Here is a 22335-nt window from a genome sequence, read left to right as displayed (position 1 = left end):
GTTTGTTTATGATATAATCAAAATAATATTTCAGACAATGTGTATTTCCAAACATGGCAATTTATATTTCAAATAATATTATCTAATTAAGTAAGTATCTTTGAGGCTGTTTCTTAAAACACAATCACATGCACAATGGAGCATTCAAGTGTTTACATCAAGTATTTCTACACTTTGTCTTAGTTAATGATTAGTAAATATTGTACGTAATAAGGGTTAGAGGTTCAGATCAGGCTCAACACTAGATTTGTTTGTATTTGAAGTTAGGTAACTCATCCTCATTGTGTGTTATCCAAATTATTTGCAAAAGAAAAACTCTTATTTTTTTTTATTTTCTCTTTTTGATTAAATCACTTTTGTAATCTTTGAAGTGGAAAATTATGTCTTTTAAGTGTTACACATTATATAAGATTCTTTTGTGTGACTTAGAAGCTCAAACTAGAGAAATGGCATGTTTTGAAAAGTATTTTAATTTATGCATGTTTGTGGGTATTACAATATGAACCAAAACTTGCAGTTACTAATAATGAATAATTGCAACTAGTGGTGAAATGAAAGAAATAAAATTTTATTAGGACAGAAATGAGAGCTTGTGACAGAAGAACATCGTTGTCACGAAGAAAAGGATTGCAAATGTTAGTGCATGTCCTGAAATTGTTGATAGAATTACTTCTTCTAGCATATGCCCAATTTACTTGTAACTGATTTTATCGAAAGGGACACACTTCTTATGCTTGCAATTTTAAAGAGGCAAATGAACTTTGAAGTTATTTGAGTTTACAAAAGTCCACTAAAATTCAAAGATCCAGGATAATGTGGATAATAGAAGTGGTTCAACAAAAAGTTTTAAAAAATGGTGATTTTTGGATGCTGGACACTCAAAGCAAATAACTGATGATCCATCATTATTCATTCAATTAGAACACCAAGACACTATAAGGGTAGCATTTGACGATAAGAAGAAAGCAAAAGATAATTGAGATTATAAAATATCGATAAAGATGACCAAACCTTTGTTGAAAATGTGTTATTAACTAACAAATTAAATTTAATCTTGTGTGCCTTAATCAAATTTGTCATTAAAATAATTTTATGTTACTCGAAAAGGATAATTTATGTCATTAAAATAATTTTATGTTACTCGAAAAGGATAATTTATGTAATTATGCGTTAGCCTACGTGCAAGCCATCAATATATGATTTTTTATTTTTGGGTTGCGGAAGCAACTACTCGTAGCAAAAATACATATCAAATAGAGCAGCAAGAATTTATGCGTCATTATCTCAACAAAAAGGATAATTTATGTAATTATGCGTTAGCCTACGTGCAAGCCATCAATATATGATTTTTTATTTTTGGGTTGCGGAAGCAACTACTCGTAGCAAAAATACATATCAAATAGAGCAGCAAGAATTTATGCGTCATTATCTCAACAACCATTAGCTCACCCAAATATATGTTACAGAAGCAAAATCGGTTGCACTTTCCACTAAATAGCAACGTATTCACAAATATGACTCAATTCTAAAACCGACGTAAAAAATTAGTACAACTCCAACCACCCTTTGATCCAAGAAAAGACTTTAATGCATAAAGTACCAAACTGGGAAGTTAAATCTGTATGCAGTCAATCCAATTCAACATTACCACCGGTTACTCCCAAAGTCTTATTGCACGCCAACCTTGAACCAGCTATACTGGCCAACATAAACCTTGTGATGAAAAATGAGCTGGCGTCCGAATATTTTGCCATCCACCACCCCCACCTGAAGATTTCTAACCATGTACAAGCTTCTTTTGCACTGAAATTCCAAAACGGGCAATTACTCGTATCATGAAACGGCTTGGGAAAGAGTGCAGAATGTATTGAGCGGTGATAAAATGAAAAAACGATGGTATAGTGTCTCATTCCATCCTTCCCTCTAATTCTAGTACATGGAAGTTTGTTGTACGTTGAATTTTGTCAAACAAGAGTTTTGACAGGTCAAGTATATTGATGGCTGTGGTAAGGTGTCTTTGTATTGTCTAAGCAATCTTGGCCCCTATTCCTGGACAAAAAAGCACGAATTACCAGTTGATATATGCATTCAGTTGAGTAGTAAAAATTCGAAGAACTAAACAATCATATGCCGTTATCTATACTCGAATATTGCCCCAATAATATTTGCCATGTTCTACATTCATACATGGAACAACATAAGTACCACATGATGTTCCACACAATCAAACATATGAAGAAACACACCCACACACTCACAGAGAGAGAGAGAGAGAGAGAGAGAGAGAGAGAGAGAGAGAGAGATCTTGAACAATTAAAACAAGACTGATGCAGAAAGTTACCTCACAAAGCAAATGATAAACTCTGGATGAGTTCAGGGCCACACCAATTAGCATGAAGTTAACCTGCTCGGTCCACAATCTAAGAATGCTATATGTGCAAAATTGTTGTGAGACAAGTGAAACCTAAGTCAAACCCATTTTCCATCAGCACACTCAAAAAATCTTGCTACCGCTGAATAAAGCTGTCCTTCTTCGAATGGTTTAGATGCATAACCATCCATCCCCCACTTCATGCACTCTTCATTTGTTGCTTGAATTACATCTGCCGTCATTGCTAATATTGGTGTGTGCCATTGAGCCACCATGGACAATATCTGAGTAGATAATTCACAAGAATTGGTTTGTCGATTATATTTGTACTCAAGATCACGGATTCGTCGAGTAGCTTCATATCTGCATTTCAAGACAGAACAAAATTCAGAATGGCCTATAGAAAGAAGAAATATGTTCCAGAATTTGAAACAAAAAAAAAAAATCCCATGAGAATAGTAGGAAATTCATCTTCTCACCTTACCATTAGTTCCAACACATTGATGGGACTCACTAAACATCTAAATACAGCTTACCACAATTACAATGTGCAGTCCGCAAACTAAATGGATTAGTTAAGTAATACTAGAAGTATAAAGATCCAATAACTATTTAAATTCACAAAATTCATCACCAAAATAACAGCAAGACAAGTTAATCCTAATTCAGAAGCACCAGAGAAGTCTTCCTTGGCAGGTGTTAAGTGTCAAGCAAATGATGCTACCATGTCTAGGCGCTCGCTGCAGTAGAAGTATAGTTCTAGTTTCCTTTCCAATATTATAGTATAGTTCTAGTTTCCTTTCCAGTACCATAAACTTGACCACAGCCAAAGGGCAGAAAATCTAGTCATTTTTCAATGTGTCAATTTGGCAGGGTTTTGTCAAAATACAAGTAAAAGAGATATTAAAAAGCAAAAGGTTATTTACCCATCCATTAGTGGCATTTGGAGATCCATAAAGCAAGCATGGAACTGGTGAGGTGGGTCAAGCTGCTCTAAAGCAGCCTTTCCATTATCTACACAAGTCACAATTGCTCCATATTTCTTCAGAGCTGCTTCTGCAACTCTTCTGTTTACTACATGGTCATCTACTACCAAGATTTGCTTGTCCCTAAGCAGATTTCCAAGCATTGGTTGTTTGCCCCTTGCTACTTGCCTGTCTCTTCCAGATCCAGTCACTTCTTGAATGCATGTAATTAAATCACTTAACCTAATGGGCTTCGTTAGCACATGATTGACTACACCAATTGATTTCAGCTCAGCGAGTTCAGCTGGATTTGTGCTGGTTGCCAACAAAAGAATATCTGAAGTTGAAATTGTTCCCAAATTGGACATAGAACCCCTGGATCTAAGGTCTTTTAGTACACAAGATACTGCAATGTAAGCCTCATTGGCCCAACTGTCTTTGTCGATAAGAACCATAGCTAATCGCTCCGATGCACTGCATAAACATGACCAAGAAACTATTAGCAAATCACCAATCTAAAAAGGAGAACAGAAAAAGTGAACATCATGCTTTTGATTAAGAAATTGGATATCTATAGTTCACCAATTTAAAGAACAAATGCTCATTTTTTGTTCTCAGGAGATGGAACTTTAGATTCACAATACATCTCTAGCTCCACTGCAGACACATCAATCAACTGAAATCTAAGTCCAGATAATATGTGACACTCGGTTAAAAGAAGGGATGCAAAGTTAGGAACTCTTGATTAGTCCATGAGCGATAGGGCTGCCACAGTGGCATTGGAATTAACAATCAAATGTCTCTTGATGATACACTTCACCTTTTGGTCAAGATTATTGCCTTTCTCATCCAAAAAGTTGAGAAATGCTTCCTCAGGGATGTCACAAATAAGTAGACATAATATGCAATCCTGAGGAGGAAGAACCAATCCTGTAGGCAGTCTAATGAGGGCTCTATGAATATGTTATCTTGCTTAATCAAAATTTATTACATTCTAATTCTTCATTCATCATTCTAAATGTAATGCCGATCCTATTAGCCTTTTAATTTCATCTGATAGTTGATTTTCCACTATTAGGAGAGAGACAAGGATACTTTCTAGTAGTTCACAGCATACAGATAATATCATCTATCAAAATTTCATCACAGTTGTAACATCTGACAAATGATGCACTGATTCAATCCTAGTTTCTCAAAGGATATAATCTTCTCAGGTATTACAGCCTTCATGAAGTGTATTTGATTATTAACAAAGTATATTTCCAGAAAAGGATACAATAGTTTACCTTGTACTTGCACAAGAAGAAATATAAGAGCAAGCAGAATCTACAGTAGATTTTATATCCACAGACATTCCCAATCTCTTAAGGTGGTATCTTGTCACCTCAGCTCTGATGTTTTTCTGATCAATCACCAGTGCTTTTAGTCCCCGAAATTCTGAAACAGCTTGATCACACTGCTGCCAATGCATACCCATACAAATGTTTTCTGCTTTTCTAAAGGTTACAGTAAAAGAAAAGGTGCTCCCAGTTCCAGGCTCACTCACAAAACCTATTTCTCCGCCCATAAGATCCACTAAATGCTTACTAATGCTCAAACCTATTCCTGTGCCACCATGTGTCCGTGATGTAGAACTGTCAGCCTGCATAAAGGGCATGAAAATACGGCCTTGTGCATCAAAAGGAATTCCCTCGCCAGTATCTTCAACAGTCACTAACAATTTGATCTTCTCAGCATCCTCTGCTTTGGCACTCAGCTTTGTGAAACTTTCCCAACTTTTCCACCTGTCTACCACAGGAAACCCACTCAACGTATTAAAAGGAGCATTTGTACCATCCTGAGCTAAGATTAAGCTTTGTCTCAAAACTTCGTCCCTTGCATCAAGAAAGCTGTTCACTTCATCAGCTAAATGCACTGAAACAAATATGTGACCTTTGTCTTTGTCTTTTGTGAACTGCAACACAATTATGATAATATAATAATTGAGGCTTTAGAGAACATTGAGTTTAACCATCAATAACACTCAACGAAGATAACTTTATCTAATTGAACTAATTCTAATGCGGGGAAAGTGTAGCAGGGTTCATAGTTGGATCAAACAATTCTGAAATTTTCTTTGTTGTTATAGTTTTGACATAGAGAAGAAAGCTTAAGGGAGCATATACACCTAGTATACTTGTCTGCCTATTCCTGACTTTTCTTTAAATCCATCACCAAAGAACCTGACTGAAAGTTTGAAACCAAAGATACAGAGCTTGACTTGCTGACATTTTGAAATTCTGTCCAATTCATAAATTAGAAAAAAGCAGTGGAAACTGAAATTAGGCAAAACAGCAAAAGATGGTAATCAGATCTTTGCTACCAATATTTGAGATCTGTGGTCTAGAATTTTAAAACTCTTCAACTCAACAATCTCAATAAGTTTGAATTATTAAAGTGTAATTTTGATACTGTTAGCTGATCTGCTAATGTACTTCCCAAGAAATCTAATGCATATGTTGTTCTACTAAATGCCATTACTGTTGGGGTATAAGCATGAGAAATGCTAGATGAATTAATTTAGTATGAAAATAAAGTGTTGTAAGATTTAAATGAGATATCTAGTCATTTATACAGTGCTTATAAGGAATGTTAAAATTGCAAATTCTCACTATCCTCATTATTTATCTTTGCTACCAATATTTGAGATCTGTGGTCTAGAATTTTAAAACTCTTCAACTCAACAATCTCAATAAGTTTGAATTATTAAAGTGCAATTTTGATACTGTTAGCTGATCTGCTGATGTACTTCTCAAGAAATCTAATGCATATGTTGTTCTACTAAATGCCATTACTGTTGGGGTATAAGCATGGGAAATGCTAGATGAATTAATTTAGTATGAAAAGAAAGTGTTGTAAGATTTAAATGAGATATCTAGTCATATATACAGTGCTTATAAGGAATGTTAAAATTGCAAATTCTCACTATCCTCATTATTTTTGTGTCGATTTAACGTATGTGTTTATCCTCCTAAAAGTTCAGGAATGTGGTCAACTTTCTTGTGCTTCAGGATTAAAACAGCAAATCTATCATACGATAAGTAAACAGGTACCTAATAGGACCCAAAAAACAAACAATTCCAATTTTAATCCTTAAACGTAAAAAATGGTTAATATCTCTGACTTCTTGGATTAGGGAAAAACTTTTTCACCTCTCATTTGTTTCCTAATGATCTATTATCTCAGCTATATATATATACATAAATATGTATGTATGTATGTATGTATGTATGTATGTATGTGTATATATATATATAAATGTACATATATAGCAATATATATGTATGTACGTATGTATGTATGTATGTGTATATATATATATAAATGTACATATATAGCAATATATATATGTATGTACGTATGTATATATAGCATATATGTATATATAGCACACATTTGGAAATACATCAGCCATATCCCACAATATGATTAGCTGACGTCAAATCTTGTGCTATAGGTGGTTTTATTTCTTTTTGATCTACTTCATACACAAGAAAGTGTAGCGTTAGATTCACAAGTACTCCACCATTTATATGGTGGTACTGCAATATGCAAAAATACATATGTAGGAAAGAAAAGCACAACATTGTAATTTCTTCGTTCAATCAATTTCACCCAAAATAAAAATCCAGAAAATGAACAAACCTTAATTGAATTTCCAACCAGATTCGTAATAATTTGGCCGAACCGCCCGGGATCTCCAATAACAACTTCTGGCACCTCATCGGAGACATAGACAGCTAACTGTAACATCCAATATTGACAAATGAAAAGAGAAAGAACACTAATTACATTCTAGCCAGATCAGTGGCCCAAGATTGCTGCATAATAGTAGTATAGAAATAATTCAAGATTCAGCTCCAAACCTCAATTTCCTTTTCGAGAGATTTGCCTGCCAAAAGTGATAAAACTTTATCAAGATCCGCGCGCAGATTGAAACGTACAGCTTCCAGCTCTAGCCTTCCTGATTCAATCTTAGCCTGATCTAAAACCTCATTGATCAATGCTATTAAATCTTTCCCACTTTCATGAGCTGTCTTAGCATAATCCCATTGGTTTTCATCCAGATTTGTGTCCATTAGCATCTGAAGCATTCCTAAATTGAAAATAAGGAGTTTATATGATCAGTGGCAAAAACTGCATACTGTACGTTTAAGCACAATTTTGTCATTACCTAGTACACCATTCATTGGTGTCCTGATTTCATGGGAAACTGTGGCGAGAAACTGAAAAAAGGAACACCTAGGTTAAAGAACATGGCAGAAACAGCACATAAAGAGAAGTCACATAGAGACAGAGGCTTAGCCTTGGTATTAAACGATACAGAAGCTAGACAACTATAAAAGGCTACACTTTGCCAAATAACAGGCTTAAAAATTACAAATGGAATGATATTCTATGTACACCTGGGATTTTGCTACATCTGCAGCCTCAGCCCTATGTTTGAGCACCATCATTTCCTGGTAGTCATGCTCCACTTTTGCAATTCGGTTTATGGCAGCATGAAAGATATGACCCAGAAGCAAAGTGATGACAAGAACTCCAACAGATGCTGTTGTTGCTGTCCAGGGTATAGGAGGTTTTTCTTTAAACCTGTGACCAGAAACTTAACCGGTTAGGTTTACAACTGCATTTTTTAATATAGACTGCATTATTGTAAACCTAAAGGAAAAATTCTTACCTGCAATGCATCTCATGCTTACGAGCTGGATCCCCAAAATCAAGGTTACTGATGTGAAGTAGTCCTGTATCCATTCCATCTTTGCCATACATATTAATTGGAGCCGACTTGTTAGTCGAGTCATAAACATTGACGATAATTGTTTGTTTGCTAGCTAGCTGATGCAGAAGCTTCTCGACCAGTGAGGGGACATCATATGAAGCACCCAAATACCTTTATTAGAGTACCAATAGGCAAGATGGACCAACTACGATTTAGACATCAGAAATAGAAACATGCTGCAAGAGAAAATCACCTTACCCCAATAAAATCCTGGATGTTAAACCATAACTTAGAGGATATCATTACCCGACAGTAGCATTGATACGTTGCATCTGGGTAGCATCAGGAGGAAGATGAGTATTGTAGACAGCAAATGTGAGCACAACACCTAGGTGATTGGATTTTAATAACTTGAAAGGTGATGTTAAGACTCCCTTCCCAGATGCCCTTGCTCGCAAAATGTTCTCACGGTCTTCCTGTATAGCGATGGAAGAAGTTGAACAACTTTAGCAATCCAATTGTCCAAAATGGTTAAAAACTTGCTCTAGCAGAGGCAACCAATCACATATAAAGAAAACAGTGAAAAGCATTACTTTGTAACAAGTTCAATAATTAACTCGCTGTAAATATACTTGATTTTACCTTTCCTGACATCATGTCTATTGAAACGATATGGGAGACAGTTTTCTGAGTAAATATAACAGGAGCATATTCTTCTTGAACAGGTGAAGGATCCAAGTTTTCAGGTACAAGATCTTGGGATAGAGTTTGATCTTCAGTCTCCATTTTCTTAATTGTCCATCCTTGCTGCTCCTCAAAGCGTTCTCTCATCAAATGAAGAACCCGTAAAGCATAGGCAACGCCACTAGTGAGAGGTCTCTCAAAAGCTGTTTTCTCTGTATATTCTTCAAAAGTTTTCTACGAAGTGCAAAGGATACAAAGGTCAAGGTTGATTTTCCTAAAAGGAATGTTATACAAGTAGACATTGGAGACTACAGCCTTGCAACGCCTTCTTAAGCCCTCAACCAAATCAAAAAAGTAAAAGAATTGATAATTTCTGCATATGAATGGAAAGAAAAGAGTACCTGATCTAAAGCCAAAGGCTCCAATTCATGGTAAAATGTTGAGACAAGAATAGCCAATGCATGAACATGGTTCATGCTTACATTAAACTGATCCTGTAGCATCCGAGCCCTTTCATCACACATGCTTGCAAGCATTTCTTTCCTCCTCAACGTAATATCTTCATTCAAATACAAAAATAACCATATGGATCCAAATATGCCAGCCAAGACAAAAATAACCAGAAGCTTTTTCCTCCACTTTCCTGCACTTTTTGATGAACACGCAGTTAGCGGTTGGCGCAATTTCTGTAATAGTTTAGGACGCTGATCCAATGGCTTCTGTTGAACCAAATGCTGCTTTTGATTTCCCCAGAGCTCCTCTGGTAATGTTCTTAATTTCCAGCTCAATACCATGCCAATAAGAACCCACCAGCAGATTTTGATGATGTCAACTAAAAGCCACTCACAGTGATATCTGGTGCCCCTCACAAGTGGCCACCTACTTAGCATATCCTATACAAGGCAGAAAACCGGAATTCCACAATTAAAACTTTCAATCAAACATAGGTAATCTGAACTTCAGAACTCCATAATTGGTTTGACATAATGATAAATTACGCTGCAGCACGACACCATGTTAAACAAAGAATCCAATTAAAAATATGATCCTTGCATGGAATCACAATAGTTAAACATGCTTACAGTTTTCGGTTCAGTTTCTGCCAAAATGACATCATATTTTCAGAAAGATATACAATTGGATAGCATTTTTTATGTAAATAACTTGTTTATTTTCTACCTAAAGAGGTTTCATGGGAAATAAAGTGTATAAACCTTAAAAACCTCTAGCTGGACTGAACATTCATGATCACTAGAAGCTGAAGATGTACACCATGAAATGAATGAGCAACCGTCTTTAAGAACTGATAGATCAAGGTTCTGGGAAATGTTGTCATCATGAACAGGGCACATCAGATTGTCAAGTTTATTATTTTCTGTAACAAAATCATGCCATTTCTCAATATCTGACATTGAACTTATCATCTTTACAGCACAATTCTTGATAGGGCTCAATGACATTTGATGTCCATACTGTATGTTACATGTCAAAGATGAAACCTGCAACACAAACAAAAGTGAAGATAATCATCTTGCAACTCAGCTACCTAAATGCAAGAGGACAGGTAGAACAACAAACAAATCTTATGATGTACACAGATATTAAACAATCTTGACTATTTAAGGCAATGCATATTGCACCGCCTTATTTATTGCCATATTGTGCCATCTTATTCAGCAAAATACAACTTTCAAAAAAACAAAACTCCAGGCTCAGCCAAAGGGTATTCTATGTGGTTACATTCATGAGAAAGTGAAAATTTAGTAGATTTCGGCATGACACAAAAAGATATATATCCTGCATGACCAATATAGTCTTTGCTATTGAAAAAGTAAAACCACATACTGTCTTGATGTAAAGATGGAAATAAAAATCCATCCCAAAGTTCAAAAGATTATCTTCCTCATTTTCATCTACATTTTCCTTCTTCAAGAAGACCATATAAGGACAACTTAGTAAATTATCTATTCCTAATTTTGTCTGCCAATATGAAAACTTTCTCCTCCTACTTTGGACGTTGGGATTGACATAAGTTAATGGAGACTAAGCAAATGATATGTACGAAGGTAATGCACAGTGAACTAAATTTGAGGCAAACACAAAGCCCATAATCCTTATTTTTCAGATTATTTCGACTTTCCTTCATGCCTCATGTCTGGTACAATAATAATGATGGTGACACTGTAATATATTTCATTTCCATGGAACTTTTGAGTTTGAGTTGGCCTATCAAATTTGATCTACCAACAAATTGTGCATAAAACTATAAAACATGTTCTCCTAATGAGTGCAATGAGGATCTATGTCATTCAAGGTCAGAGCAACGAAGATTGCAAGGCTGGGAGCTGAGAAGTCACCAAGTTTGAGTTTGTAGGAATTGGCTGCTGTATGTTGAATTATGCATTGCAAACAGAATTATTCTGTCTTCAACAAAAGCTCATTAATAATTACTTTGTCGTCCACTTCCTATAGAACCTATCACTAAAATAGCCCTAGAGGGGGATAAAGCTAGGCGGAGCGGAAAGGGTTTTCCATGAGATGGGAAATGAAAACTATTAGCCCCACACGAAGTTTGTTCCTATAGCTAAATCCACCAGGAAACAGAAGAAAAAGAAAGCTTCCAGCTTTTATTCCCAAAAAAACTGGCAACAAAAACAGGATCACCAGATACCACACTGACATTTTTGTTGACATTTTTGGTGGTAGACGGGGTATAGTCATCCAATTTGTCTGGCAATCATGATGTTTTCCCTCGTGTGAAAAGAAATGTTGGGCATTAAGAAAAGTAAAGAACAAAATACTCATCACTCCAGAATTTTAGGAATTATCAAGGCCTGTAAGCTTGTACTTTCAAGTAACTGAATGTAGAAGGTAAGTACTAGAGAGAGCTACTCACTTGTAAAACGTTTAAAAACAACTCATTTTAGGTATCATAACATTCATTGAACAAAGATTTGATGTTATTTACAATTTTTTTCTGTTAACATGCATTACACGGAACATCAGTTCTTAAAAAGAATGCAACCTCCATTGTGCAAATTAGGAAACAGAATCACTCTAGCACTTCTGTTATTCTTGCAGCTTCAATTATTACATTTAACCTTGGTATGAAGACCTATTTATTAGTCAATTTTCCAACCAACACCAAAAGTCATAAGTTAGTCTACAAAAAAGCATGAACTGCTTCTCCACTCTTTAACAGTTTGCACCTTCATTGTTTGAAAATTAAGAGAAGTTTCAACGGTAACGTTTTCTGACAGTATATTTATGAAGCCTAACAAATAATCAATAAAAAGAAAAAGAAAAAACCGAGGAACGGTCACATTAACAAGAAATAAAAGCTTGTGATGGGTATAAAATATAAATACTGCACCTGCTCTGTCTCAAATAGAGAAGCTAAAGAATTAATCTGTTCCTTGCTGACATTGAAATGTTTAAGCAAGATTTCAACTTTTTCTTCATTGAAAGGTGGAGTCTTAACAACCCAACTTTTTCCACTGAAACTAGACAAAAGCATGGCAAACGCAACAATAACCGACACAATCCACAAAAAGATTAGCTGTCTCTTCAATTTCCAGCCATGGGTTGCTCCAGTCAAAGCCTCGCTAGCCTTTTTCAGTCCGAAATGCAGAAAAAAGCTACACTTTAAGCCAGAGAGGTTGCGATTGAGAGGCATATTGACCGATACCCACCTACATAGCTTCAAGGAGAGACTAGATCCTGAAAGCAACCCCATATGCAGCTGAGGAAATCATCCAAATCGGTCAGACCTGCCACTCCAAAGCCGCCAAGAAACAACTTGCAATGCACCAAAACTGGGTGAATTTATTGTAGAACTTCACAAATTTCAACTAAAAGCTAAAAATTTGTTTAAAGCTACTGAATCTTCTAGCTAACTACAGCTTTGGAAACTCCTCAAATAAGGCCTTTCTTAAAAAGAAACAGAGACCTCTGGGCCGGCAAGACCAAGTAAAAGTGCAAAACCTGCTGCAGATTCATCATCAATTAGCTGTCCCCAATCTTTAAAACCTCCACAGCCTTAATTTTGTGTTACAGTTTCATTTTTGTGTTATTATCTGTTCCCCGACAAAAGATACAGCAAAATCCTATCAAGACCCAACCAGTTTTGGAGAAGAATAGGAGAAGGACAATGATGCCAAAGCAGAAGCTGGTGCAGAGTCAGATATTACTTTGCTAAACTGACTGAAATGATTGAAATGGAAAAGAAAAAATCTTCCTTTTTTTTTTGTTTTTCCTTTTAACTATAACAACCTTCACTCTTATATCAGGAATAATTTGTGGGGACAGAGTAAAAAGGCAGAAAACTATGAAAAGCATCAGGACTAAAGCTTTTTCCAATGAAAACTCGTTATCGAACTTGGACGAAGCCAAGTTGGTTTCTCAGCAGAACCAATTATCAGATTGTGGGATGTAAATGGCTGCTTTTATCTTCCCACTTTAACCCGTCCCTCTTTAACCCCTGTCCGTCTCTCTCTCTCGGTGTCTGTCTTTCTTGTTTGGTGCGGGCATATGCTGTTGAGCTTGGGGACATCATTGTCTCAATCATCTGGTGGGGAAGCCTGGGGGGAAAGGATTGAGCAAAAGAATACAAAGGTTCCCTTCACGGTAAAGCATACCAGTAGCAGACTTAGAACAACACCCATACGTCATATAATATAAATACCTAATGCGTACAGACAGCTATTATTAAAACACTAGTGAGACGGCTGCGCGTTGCACAGGTGAATTAATATTTCCCGTGTTAATTATTTTTTATTGTGTGAATTTATTAGTATATATCTATGTTATTATCTAATTCATGCAGATCATTAGAGAATTATCGTTTTTATTAAAGGTGACAATTACGAAATATATAAAATACATAAGAACAATAATATATAGAATGCATAAGCGTAAATTAAAAAATTGTATAAGGTTATTTTGCATTTGAATTAAGATAATTAGAGAATTATAAAGTGAATCATTCTCAAAAAAGTATTAATCATTGTTGACACGAAAAAGATGGGACCTGGCAAGTCAATTAAGCACTTAAACCATAGAACTTGGCATTGTTAAAATTAATCACCACATATCACAGTAATAAAACCCATTTTTTTAAGTTACTAAAGCCAACAATGGTTTATTAATTGTTTCCTCAATAATTGTGCATTTACAAAACACTTAACAATTTTATTTCATGTCAAGCCAACAATAATTTATTAATTGTTTCCTCAATAATTGTGCATTTACAGAACATTTAACAATTTTATTTCATGTTACAGTAATAAAGGCCATTTTTAAAGTCACTAAAGTTAGCAATAATTTATCAATTCTTTCCTAGGTAATTTTGCATTTACAGGATACTTTAAAAGCAAATAATTAACCACAAAAAACCAACTTTCAAAAGTTTCACTTTTTACACCACCAACCTGCTTTAAACAAACAAAACAGGCAATTTGATGAAAACAGCCCCGACATCCAATAACAATTGTAGGATAACCACTTGACAAAAAAATACTACTCATAGGGCAACTCTCCCTTTTATATTGTTAGATAATTGCAGGATAACCACTTGACCAAAAATACCATTCATAGGGCAACTCTCCCTTTTGTATTATATATATAATTATATTATATTTTTTTTGAAATTTGGAGTACTTTAGTTTTTTAATGTATGAAACAATCTAATTAATGTTACATGTTTGACTAAAATAAAAATAAAAAAAATAGCACACCATATTGCTTTTCAGTTTAGAGTCATTAGGAAAAATGAATGTGTTAAAAAAATTTATAATAATTATATATATTAAATACGAATATGTTAGTAAAATAAGAAATTAATTCTTTTAAAAGGAAATAAGTTAACAATCTAACTCACATACAAGTCGGAAATAACTTTATGTTTATAGAATGGAAAAATAACAATAAAGATAAGGGCATCAAAAAATTTGTAATAATTATATACATTTAATATGGATATATAGACTATTTTTTTTTTTTTTATAATTGTGCGTCTTAAATAGTAGAAGGATTATAAACCATTTTTAGTTCCAAATCTTGACACGTTAGCCAATTCTCGTTACCTGTGATGACAATGTTGGACTTCTATTTTTTTTTTGGTTCAATTTTTGGGAATCATGCAATTAGAAGCTTCTTGTCAACATGGTAGACAACTACTCCACCCAATGCAATGAGTAATAAATTGCATAGAAAGAGAGGCACACACAGAGCTTTTATTTACCGCCTAACAAAGTAAACCACCAACGGGAGATAACCAAAATAGCCAATTGACAAAAATAGCCTCCACATCCAACAATAATTGCAGCATAATAGCTTGACCAAAAAACACTATTCATAACCCAACTCTCCCCTTTTATATTGTTAGATATTATCTTTTATAAAGGGAAAATAAGCTCATAAATTAGCACACACATATAAATAGAATGAAAACTATAATAATAAAAATAAGGGCACTAAAAATGGCTTTGCACACATATAAATAAAATGAAAACTATAATAATAAAAATAAGGGCACTAAAAATTTTGTAATAAAGAAAATAAAGAAAAGATTAAAAGAAAGAATCCGTGTATGCTTAATCCAGTTGAAGAAGATAAAAGGCCGAAGCAACTCCGTTTAGGAGTTTCAGGTGGGAACAGGTGTGACTTAGGAGGAAAAGTAGGAGCTTTGTGCGGCTCACTTGGAGAAACCAAACACACGCCTGAAGGACAAATACAAAAGCCAACAAAGTTGTCCATAATTACCGAATAACCGCTTGACCAAAGATCAATTTCCAGCAGAGCCATTGCCATCCAATTCCAAAAGACCAAAACGCCCCTCAAAGTCACAAAAATAACGGCATAACCGCTTCACCAAAATGGCACTATTCATTTGCCAACTCTCCCTTTTATTATATAGATATCTTTAATTTTGGTTGTGGAAATGAAAAGGTTTCACTCACATTTGTAAAAGGATGGAGTCTCACACTGAATTGAATTTGCTCCAAATCCTCATATCATCATTTCACCTCGAAACCAACATGTGATATTCTAAGAGCAAAAACGTAGAACTGGGTATCACTATGACTAAATGAATCGGACTTGACTTGTTAATGGCTAGATTTGAGTTTGGTTTTAACAAGTTCAAACTCGAATTCAAACAAGAATTATGATTCGATTAAAGTTTTAAATTAGATTCAAACTTGTACATATTTGGCTCGTTAAGGTTCAATTATGCTCAAATAATTTTTTTAATATTTTTTATTTACTATACTTGTTAATATTTTACATAAGCTCTATATTTACTATTCTATTATATGGATTATTATGTATGTATTATTAATATGATAATACTAAAAACTAAATAAATTTAAGCTCTCGAATTGAATTTGACTCTATTCTATGTTAAGTGTAAATCAAATCGAACTCAAATTTAAATTTTAAATTCATATTAGGTCGAACTAAAACTCAAAAAATTTGAGTTAAATCTAACAATATAAATGTTCAATTCGATTCGGTTCTTTACTGCCCTAGTTGCCTCTATCCAAAGAAAATAAGAGTGGCATATGCTACATTTTTTGCGAAGAAATTGCCTAGTCTTGCCTATTGGCCTTGTAAAATTCATCACGTGGTGGTTCTGTAATGGTTTTAAACGAAATTGTGATCAGAGTTGAGGTTTTGGACTAAATTAGTGTGTCTTTTAACTTTGTCAGTAATTTGGCTGTATTAAGCAACGGACACAAAAACCAAAGCACAAAATCTAGCTAACACGTTTTGCATATTTGCCTTTTAGTTCTTTTTTATTTATGCAGTACTTCAACTTTCTTTCCCTGCCTGTACTTTTTTTTTTTTTGGGTCAACTTTTTCAATTGGATCACTTAATTATAATCTCTTCCTTCCTTTCCGAATTCATTTTTTTCGGCCCTTTTCTTCTAAAAGAATAAATACTACTCCCTCCGTTCCATTTAAAGTATCATACTTTCCTTTTTGAATTGTCCCAAAATATTTATCATATTTGACATTTCAACTATTTTGTGCCGTGAAGTCTCATGTATACCCTCCATTAATAATGTGATAATGCATGTGCAGCTTGGCCCATATTGGTTTGTGGTCTTGAAGGACATGCAACTTGTATGAAGTAGTTGTGCGAAGTTTGACTTCTGAGTTCTAACTTCCAGAAAACTCTTTGCCAAGAATCATCATATGGCTCTTTCAAAACTCCAATTGAAGAGCTGAAGCATATTTAAATTAAAATCTCATTTTATTCGGTTTTGTTATGCTAGTATACCAATATGATAATTTCATTTCTTTTGCAGTAAATAGAATATCAAGATGACTTAATTAATGATTTTTTTTGATAGCTTTGAATTTTTAAATTTTTTTCATATGCACTAATTTGTTTAAGAATAATCAACTTTCACAAAAAAAATCCAAATTTGAAGCATGAAAATAGTGTAAAAAAAAGCAAATAATTTTAGATTGACCCAAAAACTAAACAAGCAAACTAAGGCGTGTTATTCTATTTGGGAAAAAAAGCAACTGCTCATTACAAAATTTAATTTAAACATAGTCTATGAAAGTGTCTATTCCTCTCATTTTTCTTTACTATCCCAAAATGCAAAAGTAGATAGCAATTCTACCTACCCCACTACAAATGATCCAGTAAAGGAGCAAAAGAACGCAAGCCAATATACCAAATTTCCACTTTATAGAATAAGGCTATTGATAGTTTCAAAGACTCTAGCAAAAGTTATCCATGTACATATGCATTAGTCAAAATTGCACATTTTTCTTTTTGTACAAAAGTCATAGTACTACTACTCCTACTAAACTTCAAACAAGCTTTACAGGGCTAAGCTAAAATCTTGTAAGTTGAACAAAAATAATCAATCCAAGAACCACTAGTACATAAAGAAGTGCTTCTATATTCTTTGCCCAACCAAAACCTCACACTACAAAATCAAAAGGCTTTGATTTCTTGACTTCAATCATCTGCCAAAAGATGAAATAGGAGTAATTTAGTGAAAAGCAAAAAGTAAAGATGTGGATTGCCAAAGTGAACAAGAATAGCTAGCCAAATGAACATTGCATACTTGTACATTTTGCACATTAGAGCACCAGTACTATTTTGTTAAAAAAATTATTAGTATTGTCTAAGCACTTACAAATATGAACATAAAGTACACTAGTTAGTTTGACCAACCATAAACTTACAAATTTGGAAATCAAAATTCATAAAAAAAAAAAAAAAAAGTTTCATAAAATCTGACCTATCCAGTGAAGATAGTCATGCTTGCAAATGGCTTAGAACTTGGTTCACAAGTTCTTTTTCACATTGTATTTGTAGTGGAAGACAACCATCTTTCATTAAATGGTGCTTCCCAATGTGTGGCACTTTATAATTATTTCCCCTAAGATTCTTCATTGCCTCTACCATACATGATTGCAATGCTAAGAAAATATTTGTTTAGGCTTTCACTTGATAATTGTCCAAATGACTTTTCCATAGCAAAAATTAGCTCATCAATTGATTTGGGTACTTCTTGATGTTTCAAGGCTTGTATAGCTCTAAAATATCCTAAATCAAGAATGTTTATGTCGGGACTATTAGAAGGTTCAAATGACAAGCGAATATCAAATCCATCCCTAGAAGCAACTTCAATAAATTCAGGATCTATAGGATCAATATGTGGTTTCGCATTATCTTACTGGATCAAAATTTCAGTAACACTACCATCATCTCATGGACATTTAGCACGTATTGCAGGCAAAACCTGTTCAATTAAACATCTCCTATACACTTCCTTGGTCACTGATAATATTGACTTGGTTTCTAATGTACCTGCCATACAATTTTTACTACTTCTCTTTGCTGGCTCTTTGAATGCAAAAGGGAAAATTTTTCCATCAAATGTTGAGTTACTAGAGCAATCAAAACGTGGCCGAGCAATAGCAGCTAGGAACATAGCTTTCTCAATGAACTTTTTCCTCTTACATGTCCTAAGAGGTTGTTCTTCTTCAAGATAAAGATAATACTTTTCACATTCTTTAGTCATGTAGAACCACTTTTCATCAATATGGACAACATTGAACATAGGTCATAAACATTGGTTTGGTGTTGAAACCTTCAAGCATTGACAAGCAAAAGTTAAGTCCTACTTGTTTATTCTGATTTGTCAATTGTGGTTTGAGTGCATTTGAATGTGGCCTTATAGCACCCTTTTTAATTCGTCGGTGAAGGGTTCATTTGGGCACTTTCATTTCACTGGAGAGTGATCGGATATTTGTTTAGCATCAGAGAGGAATTGCCATGATTGAACTAAAATCAATCTCCACTCATTTTCTTCCGCTTCTTTTTGGAAATCTGAGTGATACATTAACTGTTCGGATTAATCTTTCCTACACTGATAGTGTATACACTATCTATGAGGACTCGTACTTTTATTCTTAATTTCACCTATTTTAAAATTATTTGCATTGGTGTTATTTAATTTTATTATTTTAGCATGAATTTTACTTAAATTATATTTTTTATCGCTTACGCTTCAAAATTTTTCAAAAGTCGCACTGGCACGACTAATTGGGGATTTGGAGAAATTATCTTGGACTAGTAAGAATGAGTATTAGTGGTGCAAGAGAAACTATCTTGGAAGATTAGTATTTGAGTGTAGCAAACAAGAAGGAAACTACTAGTGCATGACACTATTTGGGCTACTATTCCTAGTTGACCTTTTAACCACCAAAAGCTATGAGGACCCAAATTTTACTTACTTTTAATTCTATTTTACTGGCTTATTTAATTATTTATTAACCCGTTTTCTTCGAATAATTTATGTCAACCATTTTAAATCTAATTACGTGGAACAAGGTCTCATTTATATTTTAAAACGTCCCGTTAGCAAATTTAATTTTTCTGTGGCTCGTCTAGTAAGAAATAGCGAATACACATTTTTCGAGGCAATATCCGATTCGAGAGTGCAATAATCTTGGAGAATTAAGAATGATCAATAGTAGACTAAGAAAAGTTAATTGAGGGATTAGAGTTGAGTGAGTTCAAGTTTTCGCTTTATCGCGCATGAATCGAAAGTTCGCGTATTTCGCATCAAAATGACTAAGTGGAGATTTAAGAAACTTATACTAGACTACTAAGAGTGAATAAATACAGTGTTAAAGGAATTACATTTGAGGATTAGTGCACAAGTGAAACAAACGAGAGAGAAAAGTGGTAGTTCGAGACATTATTCGCGCACTATTCGTAGTTGACTTTTGTATAGCTTTTGGCCACAAATTCTTCGAGCTTCCAAAGGAAGCTTCACACAACACAAACCCTTCTCTCTCTCCCCTCTCTTGGATGGCCAATCAGCAAAGGAAAAGAAAAGAAGAAAGCTTCTTCACCTTGCACCATTCTTGCTTCCATTTCACTTGAAATTTTCCACCTAACTCGCATACTACTTGGAGATCAACTTTAGCTTGGAGGAAGACCTCATCTAGTGGAGTTTCTTAGAGGTTTTGTGGTGAAAAATTTTGGTTTCATCAAGGGTTAAGAGGTAACCCTTCACCTTCCTCAAATCTTTCCATTTTCTTCAAGAATCAAGCTTAGATAGCTTGGGTTTGAAACCCTAAGCATGAAATAGGCTAGCGGACTTGAGGTGTTTCATTTCTTGCTTTAATCTTTAAGCTAGCGGTCTTGAGGTGGATTATAGGTAGTTGGATTGAGGTGTAATTAGTTGATTGTGGTTGTTTATGTGTTATTTGAGGTGAATACGGTTAGAAAGTGAAGGAAAATTCGAAGGAAGATTGGAAGTGCAAGCTGGCCGAATTTCTGGTTGTGATGTTCTGCTTTGATTTTGAATTTTTGATGGTTATTTGACTGTGAAATTGAGTGATATATGTTATATATTGTGTGTACAAAGTGCCTTGTGAAAATCGTTTCAATTGGTTGCTCAAAACTAGAATTTTTGAAATTAAAAGAAATCTGGAAATGGTAATCTAGGCAGCCGAACAGTACCTCTTTGTTTGAACGTATCTCTCTGTAAAAAATTTGAAACTGAGTGCCATTTGTGGCATTCAAAACTAGACATCCATAGTTTTCTAACGGTATAAAAATCATCCGCTATTTCATTTTGAGTCATCCGTAGTGATTCGGCAAAGTTTGCTGTCCTGTTCTGATTGCCTGTCCGAGAGGAATGGAGGAGCTGCATCTTGTGGCTCTATTTTCTCTCACTTGTGAACTGATTTTGAAAATGATTTCTTCTGATGAAATGTGGCATTTTGAATCTAGTTTCCAACACCACCAACCATTCCCAATTTGAACTTGTATTGAGTGAGATGTGATCTGATTTCGAAAGTGCAACAAAGCTGGGAAACTGGAAAGCTTTTCCATTCTTGCTGGCCGAATGGTCAGGTTTGGTGTGAGATGGTTTGTCTCGAAATTTTGGTGTCAATTGCTTTTCAATTGCTTATTAAATGTTTCTAGAACCTTGGTTTCAAAAATGGATCGAATTGGGACTGATTTCATTGTGCAAAACGTTTGGAAAAGAAAGAAAAGCATGAAGGCAGATTGGCCTTGAAATATTTTTCAAACTTTGGTAGTTATTTTAACTACCTTCCCATGTGATTTTTTGTGTGAAAATTGATAGAGAGGTAGTACACATATTGAAGTTTAAGTGTACCAAATTTGGTGTAATTTCAATACCATTTCGATATCCAAATAACGTCCCAAATTTTGCTCTTCAAATCTGGAAAATTTCTGATCAGTGTTCAAATTTCAGCCAACTTTAAGCTGCTATATCTCGATGCTCAAAACTCCGAATTTAGTTCTGTTTGTCGTGTTTGAAACCTTGTTTGGAACTCTTACTGTGCTACAAATTTCAAGGGCTGATTCACTTTCTGTGAATTACGCCAAATTTCCAAAGATGACTGCAAAACCAAGACTGGTTCAAACCTGTCCTATTGGAACTGAAACTTTGATTTGAAAAATAAGTGTTTTCCGTTTAGAATCTTGAAAAAGTGTCTTCTAGGAACTTTACTCCGAATCTAGTTTCCAACAGTGTAGAGTTTTCCATTTTTGGACATGTCAAACTTAAGTTTGATTTTTCCAAGTTTGTCACTTAAAGCTGAAATTTTCCGACTTGTTAGGAAATGAGTTTTTGGAAACTCTTCCCTATCCTTTGATATTGATTGATCATTTTAAACTCGATTTTATGGAGAAAATCAGTTTATCTTGTGTTAATAAACCCTCACTTTTGAACCTCGATTTTCGAGTGATTAAGGTTCTCTTTCATGATATTGTTTTAGTATTGCAAGTGTACATTCTTCCTTGTTAGCAAGGGTTTTGTAAGTAATAGTGAGTGATAGTCAATTATTATTTGCTCAAGCGCTCAAGGGGATCTTCAAGAGAATTTTGAAGCGGACGCCTGAAGACTTACTTGCTCAATTACTCACTTTTGACTTGGTGAGTGTCAAGTGTATGTAGTGTTGCTACGTGCTTAATTGTTCTCATTAATTGAGTATTTTGAAAGTGTCGAGTTGAGTGTGTACTTTATTGCACTCGTTCT

General features: G+C 34.5%; 1 protein-coding gene across 2 annotated transcripts; it reads right to left on the bottom strand.

Moving 5' to 3' along the window:
* Positions 1-1402: 1402 nt before the first annotated feature.
* On the bottom strand, positions 1403-13386 carry LOC113770217 (histidine kinase 2). 2 transcript variants are annotated; one of them, XR_003468400.1, is made up of 14 exons: positions 12156-13386; positions 9997-10281; positions 9184-9675; positions 8741-9016; positions 8405-8574; positions 8057-8269; positions 7782-7968; positions 7550-7601; positions 7242-7471; positions 7021-7119; positions 4623-5290; positions 3298-3810; positions 2342-2734; positions 1403-2049 (listed from the first exon to the last, which is right to left on the bottom strand). XR_003468400.1 is itself a non-coding variant. In XM_027314621.1 (13 exons), exons 1-13 carry the CDS (start codon positions 12516-12518, stop codon positions 2470-2472), a joined length of 3813 nt encoding a protein of 1270 aa, XP_027170422.1. In that variant the 5' UTR covers positions 12519-13386; the 3' UTR covers positions 2326-2469. The 2 variants fall into 2 exon arrangements, 1 of the variants encoding a protein (XP_027170422.1); XM_027314621.1 differs by lacking the exon at positions 1403-2049 and having other exon boundaries at positions 2326-2734.
* Positions 13387-22335: the final 8949 nt, after the last annotated feature.

The sequence above is a fragment of the Coffea eugenioides genome, chromosome 5, assembly GCF_003713205.1.
Source record: "Coffea eugenioides isolate CCC68of chromosome 5, Ceug_1.0, whole genome shotgun sequence".
In the NCBI taxonomy this organism is placed as follows: Eukaryota; Viridiplantae; Streptophyta; class Magnoliopsida; order Gentianales; family Rubiaceae; genus Coffea; species Coffea eugenioides.
The sequence above is the reverse complement of the archived record's forward strand: the minus strand, read 5'-3'. Positions and strand labels throughout refer to the sequence as shown.